This window comes from Moschus berezovskii, chromosome 24 (assembly GCF_049115385.1).
Source record: "Moschus berezovskii isolate FMDL1 chromosome 24, NW_MosBer_1.0, whole genome shotgun sequence".
Taxonomy (NCBI): Eukaryota; Metazoa; Chordata; class Mammalia; order Artiodactyla; family Moschidae; genus Moschus; species Moschus berezovskii.
In genome coordinates this window covers 39,261,106-39,285,806 of record NC_142483.1, presented here as the reverse complement: position 1 = coordinate 39,285,806, position 24,701 = coordinate 39,261,106, and the positions used below count along the sequence as shown (strand labels likewise).

The window sequence follows — 24,701 nt, the reverse complement described above, 5'->3', positions numbered from 1 at the left end:
GCTAGAATTGAAAATATAATAACTGAAATGAAGAGTTAACATGATAGCAGATTAGAAATGGTAGGATGCTTGAATCAGTGAACTTGAAGGTAAGTCAAAAGAAACTTTCTAAACCAAAGAACAGAGAGGGGGAAAAAAAAATTGAGACTGATCAACAGAGGCCTGTGTGACGGTATCAAACATTTGAACATGATTTTAACACATGTATAATAGGAGTCCCAGGTGGAGAAGAGAGCAAGAAAGGGACAAAACATTCTTGCAAAATTATCTAAATACCAAACTTGATGAAAATTATCTACAGATCCTAGAACTTCAGTGAACTTCAACCAGGATAAACACAAATGAGAAGTATACCTAGACATGTCATAGTCACAGTGCTGAAAGACAAAATATTGAAAACAGCAAGATAAAAGTACCTTATCACATACAGGCCAACAGTAGTGTGATTAGTGACTGTTTTCTCATCAGAAACCATGGAATTTAGAAAATGGTAGAGTGATATAGTCAAGAGGCTGAGACAAAAAGAAACAAACTAAGACTTCTATATCTAGCAAAACTATCCTTTAAAAAATGAATGTGAAGGAAGTCTGACTTTGGTTCTAGGAAAATGGAGTAGACATAGATTTCCTGTTCTTCCTACTAAATATGATTAAAACTCTGTACCCTATCTAGAAAAGGAGCATAAAAAATCCCTGAAAGGTGTAAAGACAGCGGAGTAACTGCAGACCTTGGACCTTAGGAACGACATGGTGGTGAATTTCATAGATTTTTCTTTTTGCCCCATATATCCCAGACTTGGAGCTGAAGAAACCACCAACCTCCAGATGCCAAGAGGTGTAAACAAAGTCTCAAGAAAAGCCTACTCTCTCCAGCCAAAGGAGCAAGTAGGAAACAGTCTAAAAACACAGTAGACTTCTAGTCAGCCTAAGACTTACTAAACCACCCTACTCCATGTAGGCACCATAGAAAAACATCTGTTCTTCTGTGCCTGCACAGGGCAAGAGGGACCTCATGCACCCTTATCAGGCTGGTTGAGGTACCATAATCTACCTGCCAAGATGGTATCAGAGAAGGCCAGGTGGGTTGCCCAGCCTTTCATCATTGGCTGGCAGTAATGAGGCCGACCCTCCCCATGGTGCAAGTGGATGTTGTATGGGGAGCCAAGCTCTCACCTCCTCCAGCAGTAAGTGAAGGGTGTCCCTCCTGAGGTGACAGTGGAGACCGAGTGGGGAACCCAGACTTCTGCTTCCACCTGGCGGTAACGAGATGACTCTCTCCCTTCCCTTGTCAGCGTGGTGCCAAAGAAAGCCAGCTGAAACAGAATGTTTAAGTAAGAGCCAGAGGGACTTCCCTGGTGACACAGTGGATAAGAATCCTCTTGCCAGTGCAGGGGACATGTGTTTGATCTCTGTTCTGGGAGAATCCCAATTGCCACAACGCAACTAAACCTGTGTGCCACAACCACTGAGCCCACGCTCTGGAGCATGCAAGCCACAACTGCTGAAACCTCTGCACCTAGAGCCCAGCACTCCACAACAGGAGAAACCACCGCAATGAAGGGAAGCCCATCCAAAGCATTGAAGACCCAGCACAGCCAAAAACAAACACATAATTTAAAACATTAAAATGAAACTCAGTAGTACAATAATTTTGAAAAAAAGAGCCAGAGTCATGTAACATATAGACATTATCCAGGTTTCAACTGAATAATGAATTGTCATACCAAGAACAATTGTCATACCACCAAACTAGATGAAAGAAAGACAGTCAGTAGATACTAACATGTTTGAAACAAATGAAAAGAGAATAGAAACTTCAGAAAGGAGACAGAAAATGTAAATGGGAACTAAAAGCAAATTTTAGAACTGAAAAATAGCATAACCAAAATAAAAGCTTTGTGAATGGGTTCAGCAGCAGAATGAAAGGGACGGGGGTGGAAAAAATCAGTGAACTGGAAACAAAAACAAATTATTCAATCCAAATACTGGAGAGAAAATACAAAATGAATAAATGGTGTCTCAGGGAACTTTGTGATTGTTAAAAAAGATCATCTAAAATTTTGTCTTGGGAGTCCCAGAGGAGAGGGAAAAGAGCATTGGGTGAAAGATTACCCAAAGAAATAATGGCTGAAAACTTCACAAATTTGGGAGGACACTTAAATCTGTGTGAACATTAAATAGGATCATTCTGAAGACATCCATACCAAGACATATCATAATTAAACTTCTGAAAACCAGAGACAGACAATCTTAAAAAAGCCAAACAAAATCAGCACTCAACCTGTAGGGGATAAGCCAGTGTGAATGACACTGTGGGTTTCTCATCAGAGATCCTAATAAAGGGCAGAAGAAGTTACTTGATACTTTCCCCCTGTATTCCTTATGGTACATGCTAAGTTGCTTCATCTTGTCTGACTCTTTGTGATGCTATGGACTGCAGCCCACCAGTTTTCTCTGTCCATGGGATTCTCCAGGCAAGAATACTGGCGGGTTGCCACGCCCTGCCCCAGGGGATCTTCATGACCCAGGAATCAAACTCAGGTCTCCTGCATTGCAGGCAGATTCTTTACCCCAGCGACACTGGGAAAGCCCCCATATTCCTTATGGACATGATATTTTTTTGTGTGTTCAAACTGCCAACCCAGAATCCTTTATCTAGTGAAATGTCTTTTAGGAATAAGAGGAAATCAAGACATTTTCAGATGAAGGAAAACTACAGAATCTGTCATCAGCAGACCTATCCTAAATGAATGTCTAAAGGAAGTTCCCTAAACAGAAAGCAAATGATTCAAGAAAGAACCTTTGAACATCAGGATGGGAGAAAGAAAAATATGGGTACGTATAGGAGGCTGTCCTTTCAAGATTTCCAAGTTTTGTTTCATGGTTGAAGCAGAAATTATGATGTTGATGTATGGATGTGAGAGTTGGACTGTGAAGAAAGCTGAATGCCAAAGAATTGATGCTTTTGAACTGTGGTATTGGAGAAGACTCTTGAGAGTCCCTTGTACTGCAGGGAGATCCAACCAGTCCATTCTAAAGGAGATCAATCCTGGGTATTCATTGGAAGGACTGATGCTAAAGCTGAAACTGCAATACTTTGGCCACCTCATGCGACGAGTTGACTCACTGGAAAAGACTCTGATGCTAGGAAAGGTTGGGGGCGGGAGGAGAAGGGGACGACAGAGAATGAGATGGCTGGATGGCATCACCGACTCTGTGGACATGAGTTTGAGTGAGCTCCGGGAGTTGGTGATGGACAGGGAGGCCTGGTGTGCTGTGATTGATGGGGTCGTGGAGAGTCGGACACGAATGAGCGACTGAACTGAACTGAACTGATGTGTTTCTAAATATGTTTGGAAGAAGTATTTAATGCAGTTATAAACAGGGGATGCTAAAGAGATACAAAGAGAGGTAAATTTTCTGTACTTCACTGAAATTGGTAAAATAATACCAGTAGACTAATATTTTATATCTTATCACAGTTTTATATATGTATAAATAAAGTATTATATATATTTAATACTTGTATAGTAATGTATACTATATAATATATAAGTTATATGATTAATGAATATACATATATTAAATATATATATATAAAACGAAATAAGCATTGTAAGTGAATAAAAATGAATTTCTTTAGAAAAATCTTCCTGCCACAGGACGGCAGAAAAAAGAAAACAAAAAGTAGAGAACAGACAAAAGCAACAACAAAATGGCAGTTTTAAGTCCTAAAATATCAATAATTTCATTGAAAGCACAATTGTCTAAATATTAAAAGGCACATTGGCAATGTAGATTAAAAAAAATAAACTTAACTAGATACAGTTCTACAAAAAACTCACTTCAAACATAATGATATAATAGATTGAAAACAAAATGATGGGAAAAGATGTTTTTAAATGTTTTATGTAAACATTAATCAGAAAACAGCAGGAATGGCTATTTTAATGTCGTAAAAACTAGACTTCTCATGGTGTACTCTGTGTATAAGTTAAATAAGCAGGGTGACAATATACAACCTTGACGTACTTCTTTTCCTATTTGGAACCAGTCTGTTGTTCCATGTACAGTTCTAACTGTTGCTTCCTGACCTGCATATAGGTTTCTCAAGAGGCAGGTCAGGTGGTCTGGTATTCCCATGTCTTTCAGAATGTTCCACAGTTTATTGTGATCCACACAGTCAAAGGCTTTGGCATAGTCAATGAAGCAGAAATAGATGTTTTTCTGGAACTCTCTTGCTTTCTCCATGATCCAGTGGATGTTGGCAATTTGATTTCTGGTGCCTCTGCCTTTTCTAAAGCCAGCTTGAACATCTGGAAGTATATGGTTCACATATTGCTGAAGCCTGACTTGGAGAATTTTGAGCATGACTTTACTAGCGTGTGAGATGAGTATATTGTCACCCTGCCTATTTAACTTATATGCAGAGTACATCATGAGAAACGCCGAGCTGGAGGAAGCACAAGCTGGAATCAAAATTGCCAGGAGAAATATCAATAACCTCAGATATGCAGATGACACCACCCTTATGGCAGAAGGTGAAGAGGAACTCAAAAGCCTCTTGATGAAAGTGAAAGAGGAGAGTGAAAAAGTTGGCTTAAAGCTCAACATTCAGAAAACTAAGATCAAGCATCTGGTTCCAACACTTCATGGGAAATAGATGGGGAAACAGTGTCAGACTTTATTTTTTTGAGCTCCAAAATCACTGCAGATGGTGATTGCAGCCATGAAATTAAAAGACGCTTACTCCTTGGAAGGAAAGTTATGACCAACCTAGATAGTATATTAAAAAGCAGAGACATTACTTTGCCAACCAAGGTCCGTCTAGTCAAGGCTATGGTTTTTCCCGTGATCATGTATGGATGTGAGAGTTGGACTGTGAAGAGAGCTGAGTGCTGAAGAATTGATGCTTTGAACTGTGGTGCTGGAGAAGACTCTTGAGAGTCCCGTGGACTGCAAGGAGGTCCAACCAGTCCATCCTAAAGGAGATCAGTCCTGGGTGTTCATTGGAAGGACTGATGCTAAAGCTGAAACTCCAATACTTTGGCCACCTCGTGTGAAGAGTTGACTCACTGGAAACTTATGCTGGGAGGGATTGAGGGCAGGAGGAGAAGGGAATGACAGAGAATGAGATGGCTGGATGGCATCACCGACTCGATGGACATGAGTTTGAGTGAGCTCCAGGTGTTGGTGATGGACAGGTAGGTCTGGCGTGCTGTGATTCATGGGGTCGCAAAGAGTTGGACACGACTGAGTGTCTGAACTGAACTAAACTGAACTGAAAGTAGACTTCAAAGCAAAATCACCAGAATCAGGGAAGGGCATTGTTTGATGATAAAACGATCAATCTACCAAGAGGACGTAATAATACTAAATATGCATGCTCCAGAAAAGAGCTGAAACATACGAAGCAAGAACTGTTAAAATTGAAAGGAAAAATAGTCTAACCTGCAGTTTTAAGTGGAAATGATAATGCTTCTTTCTCAGCAATTGGTAGTATAATTAGATAGAAAATCAGCAAAGATATAGAAGAACTCAACACCATCATCAGCCTTCACATGGGTTCTTATCTGTTTCTGAGCAATAATCTCTGTGTTCGGTGTGTATTTTTCCTTAGATTCTTGAATACTGGTGGTGGAGGTCATGGGGGCACGGCAGCCTCTCTTCTTACTAGGTATATAGGCAGAAAGGTTAGGTATTCAGACAACTACAGTCTATAGCTCCTTTAAGTTGTTTTAACCTGTTTCCCTGGTGACTCGGTGGTAAGAAATCCACCTTCAATGCAGGAGACCCAGGTTCAATCCCTGGTCTGGGACAGTCCCCTGGAGACGGAAATAACAGTCCACTCCAGTATTCTCTCCTGGAGAGTTCCATGGAGAGAGGAGCCTGGCGGGCTGTAGTCCAGGGGTTGAGAAAGAATCAGACCCTACTTAGCGACTAAACAACAACAGACTTGACTGTGAGAGATGATGTTAATTTTGATTTATTGATCCTTTCTTCAGCAAAAAGAAATGGAGGCATTTCCCCCTTATATTAGTTTCCTAGGGCTGCTGTAACAAATTACCACAAACTTGGTGGCTTGAAAAAACAAAAGTTTATTCTCTCACAGTTTTGGAGGCTGGAAGTTTGAGACCAAGGTCCTGGCAGGGCCATATTCCCTTCAGAGTCTCTAGAATCCTCCCTTGTCTCTTCCGAGCTTCTGGCAGGTCCCTGGAACCCTTGGCTTTCTTTGGCTTATAGCTGCATCAGTCCAGTCTCTGCCTCCATCTTCACATGACCTTCTCTGTGTCCTTCCTCCTGTTACAAGGACACCAGTCACTGGATTTAGAGCTCACCATAATCCGATATGACCTCATCTTAACTAACACAAAATTTACAAATATGCACACTCCCTATTTCCAAATTTGGTCGTATGCTGAGGCTTTGGGTGACCATGAACTTGAGGGAGGGGGCACTCAAGTATTCAACTCATTACACACTGCTAATAGTTTTTCTGTTCTTTGTTTGTTTTGCAAAGTGGTAAGCATTTCAAACAGATGTAGCTAATCCTGTAATCCTGCATCATGTTTTCCGGCAAAAATAGTTTTATTTATAAGGATCGGCTGAGCACTTACCTAGAGGACCGTATTAACTGCTGTGGTCTTACCAGCCTGGGGTGACTCTCATTAGGACTTATGTGTCACTTTGTTGAATGTCATTTTTATTGATTGAAGATTTCGTTCATATGAGATGGTGATGAAAGGGAACTATTTTGTTCTCACTCCTTCCTGTTAGCAAATCAGCTCCTTCTTGTTCTTGGATCTAACTTGACAAAAGAATGGAATCTTGCATGCCAGCATATACTGTGAGCGACTTTAATCAGAATTTAGACTGTCATTTGGTACATTATAACTAGCATGCAGAGAACCACCCGAAGCAGTTCAATGCAAGAATCCCCAAGCAAGAAATTTAATGTAGGAGAGAGTGGCCATTCTGTGGGATAACGGCACAGTTATAAATGCTTTCATCTCTGCTTTGGTGAATTCTGGGTGATTATGCTACTTTTATACAATAATGAACTCACCAAACAGATTCTGTTGCAATGGCTGTCAGATTCCAGATATTCCTGGAAAGGATGCTGTGGTGTGAAGTCATTATTTTCAGATGTAGTTCTTCTCATTTATAGCTTGCCCATTTGTAATCAATAAAAGTTTAACAGTGTAACATAAAGCAGTTAAGGGCATGGAAACAGCTTTGGCCTTGCAGTGGAATGAAGGATAGCCAGTGGCTTGGTCTTTGACAGTTTTTAAGTACATGAAAATGCTTTGAAGAAAACATGAAGTTCTGCTCACAAGTTGTTTTCTTGGAAAACAGTACTGTTTTCCAATCAGCGTGTTAACTATGCTTGGAGAAAACATGGTTCTTTTAGGTTCTGCCACTTAGATCTGGACAAGGAAAAGGAAAACTCAGATTGCATGTTGGCTCACACAGTAAAGAATCCGCATGCAATGCAAGGAGACCTAGTTTTGATCCCTGGGTCAAGAAGACCCCCTGGAGAAGGGAATGGCAAACCCACTCCTGTATTCTTGCCTGGAGAATCCCATGGACAGAGGAGCCTGGCGGGCTACAGTCCATGAGAATGAAAAGAGTTGAACATGACTGAGCAACTCACACTTTGAAAGAAAAAAGAAAACTGAGATAAGAAGCACTGTTCAGCCTTCTCTTATTTTCAATAAACAAAGAGCAGGCAGCTGTATCATTGGTTGTTTTTGCGTAACAAAGGAAAAGCAAAAAACTCTTATCCCTCTCAGACTTCCCAGATGTGGTTCTAGTTTGTAGGAGTTCACTGGTAGCTCTCAGATACTCTTTACATGGCTAACCTAATCATGAGGCTTTTGACCCTGGCAGCTAAAACTTTACAGCGTTCATTTCTATTGCAGTTTTTCCAAAGCCCTTCTTAGAAGAAATAGTCTTACATCTTGGCTTGCTTTTTCTGGCTTCAGTTCTCATTATAGTGGTAGCCACCACTCAGTTTCCTATACTCTGGGTCTCTAAGCTCTGAAACTAGGCTGTCTCAGGGTGAATCCTCATTCTGATACTTGCTTAATCTCAGAAGTTGTTACGGAAATCACATGAGTTAATACTTGCAAAATACTTAGAACCCTACTTGGTTCATAATCACCATATAAATATTTTTGAAAAGGATAAACTACATTCTTTGTCTTGATTGTGATGGTGGTTATGTGATTATACATTTGTCAAAACTCATTAGAAGTGTGCGTTTAAACGTTGTTGAAGTATAAGTTTGTATAAATTGTACCTCAGTAAATCTGACCTAAAATTTTTTTAGAGAGAAAAATTATATCTATTTATTCAGCTAGGAAGGGGTTTATAAGGTGTTGCACAGTAGGATTTTAAAAGCATAACTCAAAGCGGCTTGCCAGTCGGTCTGCAGGCCAGTTATAAGGCAGGATAAATTTGCCTGTCAGCATGAGAAGCTGATGTAAGAGATGTTGCCAGGCAGCCTATTAGTCATCTAGGAAGGAAACACTGTAGGGGTTTGGGTTGCTTAAGGTAGTTATAGAGTCCGCTGAAGAGTGGGAACTCGAGCTGGACCTCGGAGGATATAGGATTTGGAAGGCATTCGAGAAGGTGCATGGGTGCAGATGCAAGACCCAGGGACAGAAAAGCATATGCCCCATTTAGGCAACTGTGAGAGAGCTGGCTGGATTAAAATAAATGCTCTGACTGCAGATGTAGGAGGGAATGGCTATTCACTCCAGTATTCTTGCCTGGAGGATTCCCATGGACAGAGGACCCTGGTGAACTATAGTCCGTGGTATTGCAAAAAGTCATACACAATTGAGTGATTAACACACTGTCTCTCTCTCTCTCTCTCTGACCTTGGAGGGGCAGCTGTACTATCTGAACTAATGAGTTCTTTTCTTTTCATCCACAGAAAGGCCCCCCCTCTGGGAAAGACCGGGTGAAGAAAGGTGGATCCTACATGTGCCATAAAGTAAGCCAAGTCACTAACCTCTGTTTTGGTGTTCTAACAGCAGGTTTATGGGTCCACTGTAATCATTAACCCCCAAATGTCCCATCCACGTCTATTAATACATCTCCATCAAAGCAAGAAAAAAAAGTTTGGGCACAGGCATGGCAATAAGTGATGCAAGAAGCAGAGGTTATAAATGGTGTGTTGTCAACCATATTCCATCTGTTGTATTGTGACCCTTTGAGAGATCTTTGTTGTCCCACGAATCTGGGTGGACTGTATACCTTTTCCAGCATGGAAGTCTGGAACCACATCCTTAATTGATTTGAGGCTCCAGTAACTTTTTTGCTTCTCTATTGCTATTAAGGTAAGAATTATAGATGGAGGGTAGATTGTGGTATATCGAAATGGAAACATCTGAAGTGTTCTTGGTGTATAGATTGTGCTTTGTAGAATAAACATTAATTCTCAAAGAAAGCTTTTTCTCTTTGGGTTGTAACGTCAGTGTCAGAGAAAGTTGTTCTTGGCTAGTAGAAGTGACTCAGTGTTTCATGAGTAGCCTTTTTTAAGGAGTTCAGAAAATGAATAGCACGCCTCTCCCTTTTTTTCTTTAAATCATGTATTTTTAGTGTCTCCAGCACTTCAACTTCTGTCTTTCTATCCCTATGCAAAGATGGCATTTCGCAGATTGTTCCTCCAAGAAGCATCCTATGATAATTCAGTCAGTCTAGGCAGTTAGAGACTTAAAATACCCTGTAATGGCTCCAAATTAAGTTATTAATTTGATAATGGAGGCATTGTCAAACTTTGCCTTAAAATAATGGTTCTCAAACTTTATTGCACATTAGAATCATCTGGGATCTATAAAAAGTACTGACGCTTGTTTCCTCACTCACCTCATCCTGATTTGATTTTTCTGTATTGTGACCTGGGCATCAGGATTTTAAAGCTCTCGAGGTGATCATAACATACATCAAAGTTTGGGAACCACTGGCCTAAAAAGACTGTCTTTAAATTATGTGTGTGAGAGAGTTCATCGGTGTGTGTGTCTTCTTCATTTCTTAGAATTTTTAATATAATCATTAGATGGAATTTCATAGAGTTGATTCAAACTATGCTTTACATCTACCTTTATAACAGGATGTAGACAAATTTATCTTTAAAATTCTAATTTTAGTTTTAAATTAAAAGCATTGCCCTAGGCTATTCGAGTAGTTTAAAATGTTCATATACCCATCTGTCTGTAGTCCCAGATTTTTTTTCTCTGGTTCAAGCTGTTACTGCAGGTGTATCTGAATCCTCTTGCTGGTGAACCAGAGTTCCATGAAAAACAGGTGAACCTCATTTTGCACAGCAGTAGTTCAAAACTCTAGTTGCCACCAGTTATGTCTCTGGCATATGGCACTTTTCTTAATTGATAATCCATTTACTCTGTAAGAATTGAGGACCAAAAGATTTTTTCTTCACAGATAAGTGGAGCAAATGAAACTTGTAAAAAACATTTCAAGTATGAACACCAAAATATTCCAGTGCCATACATATAAATGTGTCTACCATTTCATTTTTCTTGCTTATTTTAAATGTTTTAAATTTTTATAAGCTTCTTAGTTTATGCTTTTAAAATATCTTTTGACCTAATACATGTTTTTAATAAATACAGTTACATGGCAGAGTTGATTTTTGTATATTTGTGTTGTACAACCTTGTTAAACTCATCTGTATTTGTAATGTTTTTGTAGATTCTATTGTATTTTCTACATAAGTGGTTATACCAGCTGGGAGTATAGACAGTTTTATTTCTTTCTTTTTAATTTGGATATCTTTTATTACTTTCTCTTGCTGTATTTCTCTCTGACTAGAACCTCCAGTATATTGTTGAATAGGAGTGATAAGTACAGACAGTCTTACCTAATTTTTGATCTTAGAGGAAAGACATTCAACTTTTCAAAATTACCTATGATATAAGCTATAGTGTTTTCAAAGCTGCCCTTTACCAGCTTGAGCAACTTTCCTTCTAGTCTTAGATTTTTGAAGAGTTTTGATCAGAAATGGATGTGGATTTTGCCAGATGTTTCTTTGAAGCTATTGAGATGTTTATGTGTTTTTTCTTTTTTAGTCTGTTAATATGGTGAATTTATTTGTTTGTTATTGATTAATCTCTGGGGGTTTGTGTCTTTCAAGGAATTTATCCATTTCATCTGAGTTAATGAATTTATTCACATAATCTTTGCACTTTCACTTGCTGTTTAGACCGTTTACATTTAACGTGATATTGTTATGTTATGCCATCCTGAGATTTGTTTTTCTCTTTGTCTGCTCTGTTCTTTTCCATTTGCTCTCTCTTGTTTTTTTAAACATTTTTGGATTAAGTTTTTTAATCACTTCATTGTCTCTTCTTTGGCTTTAACTCTTTGTTTTAAATATTTTGTGGTTGATTTAGAGTTTATATTACACATCTGTAACTTTACTTAGTCACCCTGAGGGATAAGTTTTAATTTAGTCAGGATCAGAGGGGTGGAGAGAGTGTTCCAGAAGAGAAAATAGCAGAGTGGGAAAAACTGAGCGGGAACCACAAGATTTTCCAGAGAGAAATGGCAATTCTAGGATCTCAGTCAAATTAATTGTAAATGATGTAGGTATGTAACCTCAGTCTGGTCATTTTGATGAGGTCAAGGAAACAGCACAGTTTTGAGTGTGAATTCCTTTCAGAGTGCTTATTCTTTCCACTAGATTAAGAGTGACAGCTTTAACTGCCACTCAGGATAGTAAATGCGTTAAACTGTGGAGTGTAGAATTAGATCTGGGTTGGAATTCTGTAACTTCTCTTTGCTAGTCTTTGCCTGTAACTTTAAACAAATTACTTAACCTTTCTAAGCCTCAGTTTTCACATATGTAAAATGTGCATCATAATTGCAGCTACTGTAAGGTTTTTATGAGGTACAGATGTACTGAACAAATGTATACACACACATGCCTAGCTCATGGTAAAGACTTAGTAAATTAGTTGCTGCTAATACCATCATTCTTTTTTTTTTTTGTTTGTTTGTTTAAAACAACAGAAATTTATGTTCTCACAGTTTTGAAGGCTATCAGTCTGTTTTCTTGAGGTCTCACTCCTTGGTTCAAACGTGGCAGCCTTCTGTCTGTATTCTTGCAAGGTCTCTCCTCGGTGCATGCAGGGCTTTTCATGTCCTAGTCTCTTCTTTTTACAAGAATGCCACTCAGATTGAATGAAGGCCCATCCTAACAGCTTACTTTTAATGTAATTATCACCTTAAAGTCCCACTTCCAAACATTCACATTCTGAGGTACCAGGGGTTAGGGCTTCACACATAAGAACTTGGAGGACATAATTCTTTCCAAACAACGCCATCATTCTTAATCATCATCTTTATTAAGATTGTCTCCCCTCCATCTTCTCTTCTGAATAAAGAACCAGCAAATGAACTACTAACTAGATAGGCAGAATCCTAGAAATAATTCTCATGGCAAAGGTGAAAATCAGTAAAAGAAAGAAAATCAATAAAAAGAAGAAAGACTAGTTAATTCATTTTGAAAAAAAAATCACCTTAATTAGAAGGTGACTAAATTTTGATCATTATCAGGGGCAGTGTGCATGACTGAAGTAAGTCACTGATGATTATTTCTGACTTTTTGAGAGTCCGTCCAAAGTATGGCTTCAGTAAGGATAAGAGAACACAGAAAGAACAGCTGTGAGTCAACATGGTGTTAAGAGCACAGATTCTAGAAAGGGATTGAAAAAGCTATAATCCTAAATTCATGGCTATAAGCCATGTGATCTTAGGAGCACCATTGCCGTACTCGCGCCTCATTTTTCTCTTGTGTATATGACGCACATGTAATAATACCTACCCCCAGGATTATTAGAAGGATTAAGTCGCTTAATACATGTGAAGATTTTAGAACAGTTCACATAGTAAGTACTCAAGAAGTATTAGTTGTTTTTGAAGTTGTTAAATTAATTCCCGTGACATCTTTAGCCCAACCCACAACATGGAGGAAATTCTTACTCACTGCCCCCACAGCCCCACCATGTTACACCGAGATTACCAGCGAAAGGAGTTGATCAAGTGTATTGACAAGGGCAGTGGATGGGAAATTGAGAGACCTGGATTCTACTGTGTCATTTTTCTATAATCATGTTGTTCCTAATGAGCTACAGATACCTCCAAACTTTTCTTTATACCTAAAACTTTTCCTCTCAGGAAAGCCGTATTGCCATCCCACTTACTCCAGTGCCCCAAGGCTAGTAAGCCACTATCTTAAATGGATTGTTCTCGAATCCTGGCTCACGTGCTTAGTGCAGCTATCCAGATCAATTCCACACAGTAATTAGCTATTTTAATGAAATGGGGCTAAAACAGGTCCTCACCACTACCTCTGTTCTTAATTAATAAAATGACCTATATTTTAGCCACTCAAAGTCCTAACATCATTAATAACCATTTTTGGTGCTAAAAGTAGAGTTAGGAAAAAAGAGCAATGAGGACATATGAAATCAGGCCATTTTCCTCTTTAATTATGTATTTCATTAGTTGTCCATTAGTGGAATTTAAAATGAAGTACTTATATTAATAAGTGTTTGCTGAGTGAATGAGTACATTTAAAGTGCAATGATAATGTGAATTGACTGTTTTCTCATGTGATTGTCCTGATCTTTTCAACAGTAACTTGTAGTGAGACTTGCTTTTTAGGGTTTAGTTCTTTATCATTTCTAGGCAAGAGTACTGGAGTGGTAAATGGAAGAGATTAGGTATTGCTGTGATCCAGTGGAAGAGTTTTTATCACTTATTTTAAGCTTTTTTTCTAATGTAAGCAAAACATTTTCATTGCATAAAAATTAGAAAATAATAAACATAAAAATGAAAAAAAAATTTACCTTGCTTTCTAAAGAATATACTGATAGTATTCTACTCAACTTTTTGGTGCAGTTTTAATTTTTCTTCCTCAAATGGAATTATGCTGTATGTACCAGGGTCTTCAAGTATGGCTATAAGCAAAATCTCTTATACATCATAAGTGTCTTTTCCAACCACAGTGTTCCAGGCAGGCACAATTTGTTACAGTTGCTGCAGCCTGAATTTTGTGGCATATGAACACCTAATTTTAAAATAATTTGTTATATAATCTGAGAGATAAGTTGCATATAGAATGGTGCAATTCAACAAAGACCTAACCCTAACCCTAACGCTTGTTACCAGAGATAATGCCTCACCTTTCCCATGTATATAGCAAATAATTTTCCTATTTTTGTAGCAAATGCATGCATGCGAAGTTGCTGAAGTCATGTCCAACTCTCTGCAACCCTATGGACTGTAACCTGCCAGGCTCCTTGGTCCAAGGGATTCTCCAGGCAAGAATACTGGTGTGGGTTGCCATGCCCTTCTCCAAGGCATCTTCCCAACCCAGGGATTTAACCCGTGTCTCCTGTGCCTCCTGCATTGCAGGCGGATTCTTTACTGCTCAGTCACTGGAGGAGCCCAAAAAGTAAAGTAGAAGTCGCTCAGTCTGACTCCTTATGACCCCATGGACTGTAGCCTGCCATGTTCCTCTGTCCATGGAATTTTCCAAGCAAGAATACTGGAGTGCATTGCCATTCCCTTCTCCAGGGGATCTTCCCGACCCAGGAGTTAAATCCAAGTCTCTTGCATTGCAGGCAAATTCTTTACCATTTGAGCCACAGCCACAGGGAAGCCCAGCAAATGCATAACTGTTCAGATGCTGGTAAGAGTATTATCATCTTTACAACATAAGATCTCTAAGGCCTCCAGGAAAGCTAATGAGTGCTTTTGTTTTAGTTAGGAAGTGGGTTAACCCAAAGAAGGCAGATAAGACACGCAAAGTAAGTTCCTTTAAGAGCACTGGGTTCATTATAAAGTAACAGTTAAAATAATCTCCACCTCTACCACTTAACTTTTTCATGTAAAGATAAGATGAAGCATTTTGACATTATCCCATTAGTAGACCCATTTTGGAGAAGGCAATGGCACCCCACTCTAGTACTCTTGCCTGAAAAATCCCATGGACAGAGGAGCCTGGTAGACTGCAGTCCATGGGGTTGCTAAGAGTTGGACACAACTGAACGACTTCACTTTCACTTTTTACTTTCATGCATTGGAGAAGGAAATGGCAACCCACTCCAGTGTTCTTGCCTGGAGAATCCCAGGGACAGAGGAGCCTGGTGGGCTGCCGTCTATGGGGTCGCACAGAGTCGGACATGACTGAAACGACTTACCAGCAGCAGCAGCAGATCCATTTTATCAATGGAGCAGATTTAGAAAAGCTTTGCCTAAGGTTAAATAGCTAATGGAGAAGGCAATGGCACCCCACTCCAGTACTCTTGCCTGGGAAATCCCATGGATGGAGAAGCCTGGTAGGCTGCAGTCCATGGGGTGACGAAGAGTCGGACACGACTGAGCGGCTTCACTTTCACTTTTCACTTTCATTCACTGGAGAAGGAAATGGCAACCCACTCCAGTGTTCTTGCCTGGAGAATCCCAGGGACGGGGGAGCCTGGTGGGCTGCCGTCTATGGGGTCACACAGAGTTGGATATGACTGATGCGACTTAGCAGCAGAAGCAAATAGCTAATGAGTCTTGAATTTTGCCTTTTTGGGCAAGTAAATCAGCTAAATGTTTGTCACAGTTCCCATCTGTGTCAAGCCCAACCTCCTCTTTCTGCTGAGAAGACTGCCTTTAAAGTAACTCCATCCTATTTATCCACCCATGCTTCCTGCTTTTTATCATTTTTCCTCTCTGTCCCAGTCCTTGGAATTCTCATTCTGTAAATCTCTGGGCAGCTCAGCTCCCATTGCGCCTCCTCAGAGGGACCATGTCAGGCCACCTTATCTAAGTAGCACTCAGTCATGCCTAGTCCTCTCTCCCTATTTAACTTCCAAGCTAACTGCTGCCAGAAACACTCTTGAATTTATCGATTTATTTATTGTCTGACTATTTACTCTCTGTTGAATATAAGTCAGCTTCATGATAACACGTACATTATCAACAGAAAATTGGATTAAAGATTTACTGAGCATGGCCCCGCCCATCAGAACAAGACCCAGTATCCCCCTCAGTCAGTCTCTCCCATCAGGAAGCTTCCGTAAGCCTCTTATCCTTCTCCATCAGAGGGCAGACAGACTGAAAACCACAATCACAGAAAACTAACCAATCTGATCACATGGACAACAGCCTTGTCTAACTCAGTGAAACTATGAGCCATGCTGTGTAGGGCCACCCAAGACGGACGGGTCATGATGGAGAGTTCTGACAAAACATGGTCCACTGGAGAAGGAAATGGCAAACCACTTCAGTATTCCTGCCTTGAGAACCCCATGAATAGTATGAAAAGGCAAAAAGATAGGACACTGAAAGATAAACTCCCAGGTCTGTAGGTGCCCAATATGCTCCTGGAGATCAGTGGAGACATAAATCCAGAAAGAATGAAGGGACGGAGCCAAGGCAAAAACAACACCCAGTTGTGGATGTGACTGGTGATGGAAGCAAGGTCCAATGCTGTAAAGAGCAATATTGCATAGGAACCTGGAATGCTAGGTCCATGAATCAAGGCAAATTGGAAGTGGTCAAACAGGAGATGGCAAGAGTGAACATCAACATTTTAGGAATCAGCGAACTAAAATGGACTGGAATGGGTGAATTTAACTCAGATGACCATTACATCTACTACTGTGGGCAAGAATCCCTTAGAAGAAATGAGTAGCCCTCATAGCAAACAAAAGAGTCCGAAATGCAATATTGGATGCAGTCTCAAAAACGACAGAATGATCTCTGTTTGTTTCCAAGGACAGCCATTCAATATAATGGTAATCCAAGTCTGTGCCCCAGGCAGTAATGATGAAGAAGCTGAACGGTTCTATGAAGACCTACAAGACCTTCTAGAGTTAACACCCAAAAAAGATGTCCTTTTCATTATATGGGACTGGAATGCAAAAGAAGGAAGTCAAGACCTACCTGGAATAACAGGTAAATTTGGCCTTGGAATACAAAATGAAGCAGGGCAAAGGCTAACAGAGTTCTGCCAAGAGAATGCACTGGTCATAGCAAATACCCTCTTCCAACAACACAAGAGAAGACGCTACACATGGAAATCACCAGATGGTCAATATCAAAATCAGATTGATTATATTCTTTGCAGGCAAAGATGGAGAAGCTCTATACAGTCAGCAAAAAGAAGACTGGGAGCTGACTGTGGCTCAGATCATGAGCTCCTTATTGACAAATTCAGACTTAAATTGAAGAAAGTAGGGAAAACCACTAGACCGCTCAGATATGACCTAAATCAAATCCCTAACACGTATACAGTGGAAGTGAGAAACAGATTCAAGGGACGAGACCTGACAGAGTGCCTGAAGAACCACTATGGACGGAGGTTCGTGACACTGTACAGGAGGCAGGGAGCAAGGCCATCCCCAAGAAAAGAAATGCAAAAAGCAAAACGGCTGTCTGAGGAGGCCTTACAAATGACTGTGAAAACAACAGAAGCCAAGGCAAAGGAGAAAAGGAAAGATATATCCATCTGAATGCAGAGTTCCAGAGAATAGCAAGGAGAGATAAGAAAGCCTTCCTCAGTGATCAATGCAAAGAAATAGAGGGAAACAATAGAACAGGGAAGACTAGAGATCTCTTCAAGAAAATTAGAGATACAGGAGGAACATTTCATGCAAAGATGGGCTCAATAAAGGACAGAAATGGTAGGGAACTAATAGAAGCAGAAGATATTAAGAAGAGGTGGCAGGAATACACAGAAGAACAATACAAAAAAGATCTTCATGACCCAGATAATCACGATGGTGTGGTCATTCACCTAGAGCCAGACATCCTGGAATGCGAAATCAAGTGGGCCTTAGGCAGCATCACTATGAACAAAGCTAGTAGAGGTGATGGAATTCCAGTTGAGCTGTTTCAAATCCTAAAAGACGATGCTGTGGAAGTGCTGCCCTCAATATGCCAGAAAATCTGCAAAACTCAGCATGGCCACAGGACTGGAAAAGGTCAGTTTTCATTCCACTCCCAAAGAAAGGCAATGCCAAAGAATGCTCAAACTACTGCACAATTGCACTCATCTCCCATACTAGCAAAGTAATGCTCAAAAATCTCCCAGCCAGGCTTCAACAGTGCATGAACTGTGAACTTCCGTATGTTCAAGCTGGATTTAGAAAAAGCAGAGGAACCAGAGATCACATTGCCAATATCCACTGGATCATTGAAAAAGCAGAGTTCCAGAAAAACATCTATTTCTGCTTTATTGACTATGCCAAAGCCTTTGACTGTGTGGATCAAAATAAGCTGTGGAAAATTCTGAAAGAGATGGGAATACCAGACCACCTGACCTGCCTCTTGAGAAATCTGTATGCAGGTCAGAAAGCAACAGTTAGAACTGGACATGGAACAACAGACTGCTTCCAAATAGGAAAAGGAGTACGTCAAGGCTGTTTATTGTCACCCTGCTTATTTAAATTATATGCAGAATACATCATGAGAAATGCTGGGATGGATGAGGCACTAGCTGGAATCAAGATTGCCGGGAGAAATATCAATAACCTCAGATATGCAGATGATACCACCCTTATGGCAGAAAGTGAAAAAGAACTAAAGAGCCTCTTGATGAAAGTGAAAGAGGAGAGTGAAAAAGTTGACTTAACCTCAACATTCAGAAAACTATCATGGCATCCAGTCCCATCACTTCATGGGAAATAGATGGGGAAACAGTGGCAGACATTTTCGGGGGCTCCAAAATCACTGCCAATGGTGACTGCAGCCAGAAATTAAAAGACGCTTACTCCTTGGAAGGAAAGTTATGACCTAACCCTAGGTTAGGGTTAGGGTTAGGGTTAGACAGCATATTAAAAAGCAGAGACATTACTTTGTCAACAAAGTTCCGTCTAGTCAAGGCAATGGTTTTTCCAGTGGTCATGTATGGATGTGAGAGTTGAGCTAGAAAGAAAGCTGAATGCCAAAGAACTGATGCTTTTGAACTGTGGTGTTGAAGAAGACTCTTGAGAGTCCCTTGGACTGCAAGGAGAGCCAACCAGTCCATCCTAAAAGAGATCAGTCCTGAGTGTTCATTGAAAGGACTGATGTTGAAGCTGAAACTCCAGTACTTTGGCCACCTGATGCAAAGTGCTAACTCATTTGAAAAGACCTTGATGCTGGGAAAGTTTGAAGGCAGGAGGGGAAGGGGACAACAGAGGATGAGATGGTTGGATGATATCACTGACTTGATGGACATGAGTTTGAGTAAACTCCAGGAGTTGGTGATGGACGGTGAAGTCTGGTGTGCTGTGTAGTCCATGAGGTTGCAAAGAGTCAAACACAACTGAGCGACTGAAGTGAACTGAACTGTCTTGTTCTGCATTGTATCTGTCGTGCCTAGAATAGCATCTAGCGTGTGGTAAACTGTCAAATATTTAATGAAAAAATAAACTGTGCTCTGATGCCGTCAGCCTATGGCTTTGCTGTTCTCTTCCCTTTCCTGAATTTTTCCATTTTCATGTCTCTGACATCATTGTTTTTCTACTTAACATGCCTTCTTTCCTCCTGAGTCCTGTAAATCAGTGCTACTTTATCTGTAGCCCATGGGCCGATAGCATGAGCAGCACCTACAGGCTGGTTAGAAATGCAGATTCTTGGACCCCAGACCAGTCTTACTGAATCGAATCTCTGTGTTCGTGACCTGGAAACAGATATTTAAATGATTTCTCCAGGTATTCTTCTATATCCTCAAGTCAGAAGCTGTTATTATTTAGTCCTAAGTCGTGTCCAACTCTTTTGCGACCCATGGACTATAGCCTGCCAGGCTCCTCTGTCCATGGGATTTACAAGGCAAGAGTATTGAAGTGAATTGCCATTTCCTTCTCCAAGGGATCTTTCCGACTCAGGGATTGAACCCGCCTCTTCTGCGTTGGCAGGCAGGTCATTTATCACTGAGCCACTTGGGAAGCCCCAGTCAGAAGACCTCAGATAAGTCCCACTCTAGCCAAGTTCTGCCTTCCAAAAATCATTCTTAAAAACGTAGACATCCACAAGCGACCATTTCTTCCCCTGAATTAGTAATAGCCCCAGATTCTTTTAACCCCAGCCTGTTTTGCCTTTTTGATGTGTAATCATTGTTTCCCCAACCAGCCTGTGAGCTCCAGCCAGACAGTGTATGCTGAAGGCAGTCAGGAAACAGTTGACTGTTTTTTGTCATGTGTGGTACAGTTTCCTAACATGACTGTCCCTATTTGACTGCCTGCCTCCCCCTGAACTTCATTCTTGCTTCAATGTGCAATCCACCACATGCAGTGGTAGCATGGGGCTCTGCATTATCCACAGGATCTTGATTCTAGAAATCCCAAAGCACTTTGCTTCACAGCAGCCCAAAGAGTAAGCCCTGCATATACCAGAGCTTCTGCCGTGTCTTCCTGCATGGTCACCTCTAGTCAGTTCGGAGCCACTATTCCTTCCCAAGGTCATAGCAGATGCCATCAATTTTTTCATTATTTCAAGAATACTTTTTATTCATTGTCCCTCTGCCTGCCTGAATTTTGGTAATAGTGTTATATTCCTCGCTGGTGGCGGGGAAAATGAGAAAATTGGTTGCTATTGTTTCCCTATCTGTAAAAGAAAAGCACGTCTTTTTTTTTTTCTTCTATGGTAGAAGTGCTCCAGAGAAGTGGTCCAATTTCTTTGTTAGCTTTTAGAGATAATTTTTATGAAGATTAGAAACATTCAACTTTTGTGAGAGAAAGGAGAATAATAAGAATTAAGGAGGGGGGGAAAGCCCACTTCTGTCATGCTGACCTTTTTTCCCCTCCACAAATTATCTCTCCTTCATGAGTTCCAGAGTATACACTGATTGATTCTTTGCTCAGTTTCTTTAACCAGCAGCAGGGACTTTAATTTCACAAGGTTCACTCAGAGTTGATGCTTTTCAAACATCGGGCAACTAGTTTATTTTCATTCTCTGTTATTTTGGATTAAAGCATAATCTTAGAACCTAAGAGTTCCTTGCATGGTTATTTTTGGAATATGGAAGCTTTTGAAGTGTTTAAATCAACTCATCCTGTGGTTATTCACTGAGTATCTAGTAGGTGGCCGGGAATATGTTAGACTGTCTTATTTGTGCAAATATCTGTGCACATGCAGGAGAATTTATCAGGGGTGGGAAAGAAGCGTGAGATCTGATGCCTTTCCATCTTGCTAGGGAAGCAGGCACACCACAGTTAGATCTGGGTTTGAATTCTGCTTCTGTGAACAAATGTGTCATCTAGGGTAACTCATCTAGTTCCTCTGTGCTATTACGATCAAATGTGAATAAAAATATGTGATGAAGGTGCCTTGAACTGTGCTTGGAGAACTTGATGTCTGTATGTGTTTGTATATATGTATCATGAAGTGAAGTGAAGTCACTCAGTCGTGTCTGACTCTTTGCGACCCCATGGACGGCAGCCTACTATGCTCCTCAGTCCATGGGATTTTCCAGGCAAGAGTACTGGAGTGGGGTGCCATTTTATTCTCCAGAGGATCTTCCTGACCCAGGGATCGAACCCAGGTCTCCCGCACTGTAGGCAGACGCTTTACTGTCTGAGCCACCAGGGAAGTCCTATATATATCATAGTCTGCGCTTATAAAACAATTCAAAACAAATCCCCCACACAAAAATATATAGCTTTATGAGTTATTGTGATTTAAACACCAAAAGCAGTGTATTAAGAAAAGAGTGTTTTTCACAGCGTTTCCTCCTCTTGATGTTCCTGGGTTGGCAATTTAATTTTTGCCAACTTGCTGTATATTAAGTAGTATCTTAATGTGGTTCTTAATTAATATTGTCTCAATTGCTGTTTAGCTTTATTACTTGGTTTCATGGCAAATACTATTCTAAATGTAAAGATAACTTTTCAAATTATAAAAGTAATACTTATTATCAGAAAATTGAAACTCCACTGCCTGAGGGCTTCCCTCATACCTCAGTCAGTAAAGAACCTGCCTGCAAGGCAGGAGACCCAGGTTCGATTCCTGGGTTGAGAAGGACCCCTGAAGAAGGAAATAATAACCCACTCCAATATTCTTGCCTAGAGAATCTTCTCTAGGGCAATATTCTTGCCCTAGAGAAGCCTGGCAGGCTACAGTCCATGGAATCTCAAAGAGTCGGACATGACTGAGTGACTCACACAGACACCATTCAGATTCTGGTGCATTTTGAATCTTTCAATGTGTTTTTCTTTGGCATACATGATGATCTAGATTGAGATCACACTACATATATGGTTTCATATCCTAACTTTTTCATTTAACATTGTATCCTGAGACATTCCTGTGTCATTAAATGTTCCATGAAAACATGCCTTTGAGTGGCTACATACTAGTCCAACTTCTGGATGTGCCACAACTTAAGTAACCATTACTTGTTTCATGGTTTTTGAGTAAGTAATGTTGAGACAGCAATATCTTTGTATTACATCCGTATCAAGTTTATAATGTAAAGGACATTCAGTTCAGTTCAGTTCAGTTCAGTCGCTCAGTCGTGTCCGACTCTCCGCGACCCCATGAATCACAGCACGCCAGGCCTCCCTGTCCGTCACCAACTCCCGGAGTTCACTCAAACTCATGTCCACAGAGTCGGTGATGCCATCCAGCCATTTCATTCTCTGTCATCCCCTTCTCCTCCCGCCCCCAACCTTTCCTAGCATCAGAGTCTTTTTCCAGTGAGTCAACTCGGGTGAGCTCTAAATGTGGTACCTTTTTTGAAACCTCCATATTCCATGTGCATAGGGTGGGTGCCTACAGGGGAGGCACTGTTTACAAGTTGGCATGACTCTCCATAGCTGGTACTTGGTTACTGCATGAATCTGACAGTTGACAGCCTTCAGTCGAGAGTCCAAGAGCACTCACCTGTCTGGTTCTCTCTGCAAAGTCCTATTGCTACAGGTACCGCTGTGCTGCTCGAAGCCAGAACACACCTGACAGCTCCGCTTCGAATCTGGGATTCCGTTGTGCAGCTGACCACCTGCCCACCACTGGCTAAGAGCCAAAAAGAGCCTTCCCGAATCCAAGAAGTCGTGTCTACTCTGCAGGCGGCTTCCCTCAGAAGGCTGAACAACCTGGTGTGAAGAATTCCCACCCCAAGGTGGGTTACATACCTGCCCAGTGGCCAAAGGAACCGTATGGCGAGACCAAATCGCTGACCTGCATCAGCATGTGCGCTTTATTGTGTGATGTGTTTCATGTTTTACTTTCGAGAGTGTTTTAAAGAGGAAGGAGGTGGAGGGCATCCTGAGCTAGGCTTCAGGAGGTCTGTGTTCTACCCAGGGTCTGCCCATGGGGACAGACCCCAGAGTCCCACTCTTGACCTTCCTGGGCCTCAGTGGGTTCATCTGTCCAGTGAGGGGATGCACAGCGTGATGTCTGAGGCTCGCTGCCAACTCGCAGATCCTCTGGATATATCAGATTCTATTGTGATTTCATAGTGAGAATTTATGACAGATGATTTTTTAGCTATTTTTCCCCCATGTGTGAACCTCGGGTGATATAATCATGTAAAATAGTTGTTCTCTTATGTATTATTTTCAGAAAAGAACGGGGTGGGGTGGTGGGGATGTCTTTATATTCATACCGCACTTTGCTTTTTCAAGGAAATCAGTGTCTTTACATTGTTAAGACGAATCCCACTTGGGCCAGCGATGGCGTGCTCAAGTTCAGCCATCGGAACAGGCAGGAATGTCTGTGGGGTGACTCTGCAGTGCTTTATCTTTAACATTAAGTGCCTTTGGTTTGGGGGGCTGCTGTAAGCCCTGTTTTCCCCCTCTCCCCAAAGCCTTCAGTGAATCTGAACTGCGTGCTGGACAGAGAAACCTGTTTAATTCTCGATGTAAGAGAAAAGGAGCAGGAGCCTTGGATCAGCTGTATTCAAGGTATCCAGTATTTTGTAATAGGGAAGTAGGAAATCCTGTTGTCTGTGGAGTATCCCATGCTTTGGGTCATGCACTATGTCGAATAAACTGGTATCTGCTAAATCAGCCTTCCCTCTCATTGGTTCCTTTTCTCTTTCACTCTATTAATGGCTTCTTTTGAAAAAATGACTTTGTGCTATGTGAAATGTATGTGTTTTTGTATGTAAAAAGTCTTTTACATATTCATGTGTTTTGTTTGCTAGAAAACTTTCACATTGATTAGCTGCTTGATAACTTTTGATATAATTTGTGGGAGTATTTATTCCAAAACACAAGGCCGTTCTGCCAGGTACCTCATCATGACCTTGCTTCTTCATCCTCAGTAGATGAGACAAAGTCAAGGGCAGTGACTCCATCCTGTAAAAACTGACAGGTGCTTTACATGCAGGGAAAGCACCTTGTTTCACAGCGATGGCTTCCAACTAGAGATCTCCGTCATCAGGATCCCAGCCCGATTCCCCATTCTTTGAAGACCTTAGATTCATTTCTAGCCTATCGTTTGAAAGGAAAGACTCATCTTGAGGTTGGTTATTCAAAAACTAAGTCAAATAATATTCTGAAGGGTTTCGCCAACCCTGCACTACAACTTTTGTGCCTAGCCTCTTAATGTTAAAAACGTTTATCTTGAAAAATAGTCATGTTGCTGGGGTCTTTGTCCACATTTGTTAATCTGTTGCTTTGTGGATATAAAATGTTTCTTTACAGACTTTCGTCAAGTGATGATTAATTCAGGCAAAACAAACAAAAAGCA

General features: G+C 40.8%; 1 protein-coding gene across 2 annotated transcripts in view; it reads left to right on the top strand.

The window, feature by feature from the left end:
- The window catches only part of SUMF1 (sulfatase modifying factor 1), a 95,521-nt gene extending 71,508 nt beyond the window's left edge, over window positions 1–24,013 (top strand). For both annotated transcript variants that reach the window (XM_055414361.2, XM_088831784.1), the window contains 2 exons: window positions 8,941–9,000; window positions 22,915–24,013. In XM_055414361.2, the coding sequence (XP_055270336.2) occupies window positions 8,941–9,000; window positions 22,915–23,025 (171 nt within the window). In that variant the 3' untranslated portion in view covers window positions 23,026–24,013. The remainder of the gene's footprint in view (window positions 1–8,940; window positions 9,001–22,914) is intronic.
- Window positions 24,014–24,701: the final 688 nt, after the last annotated feature.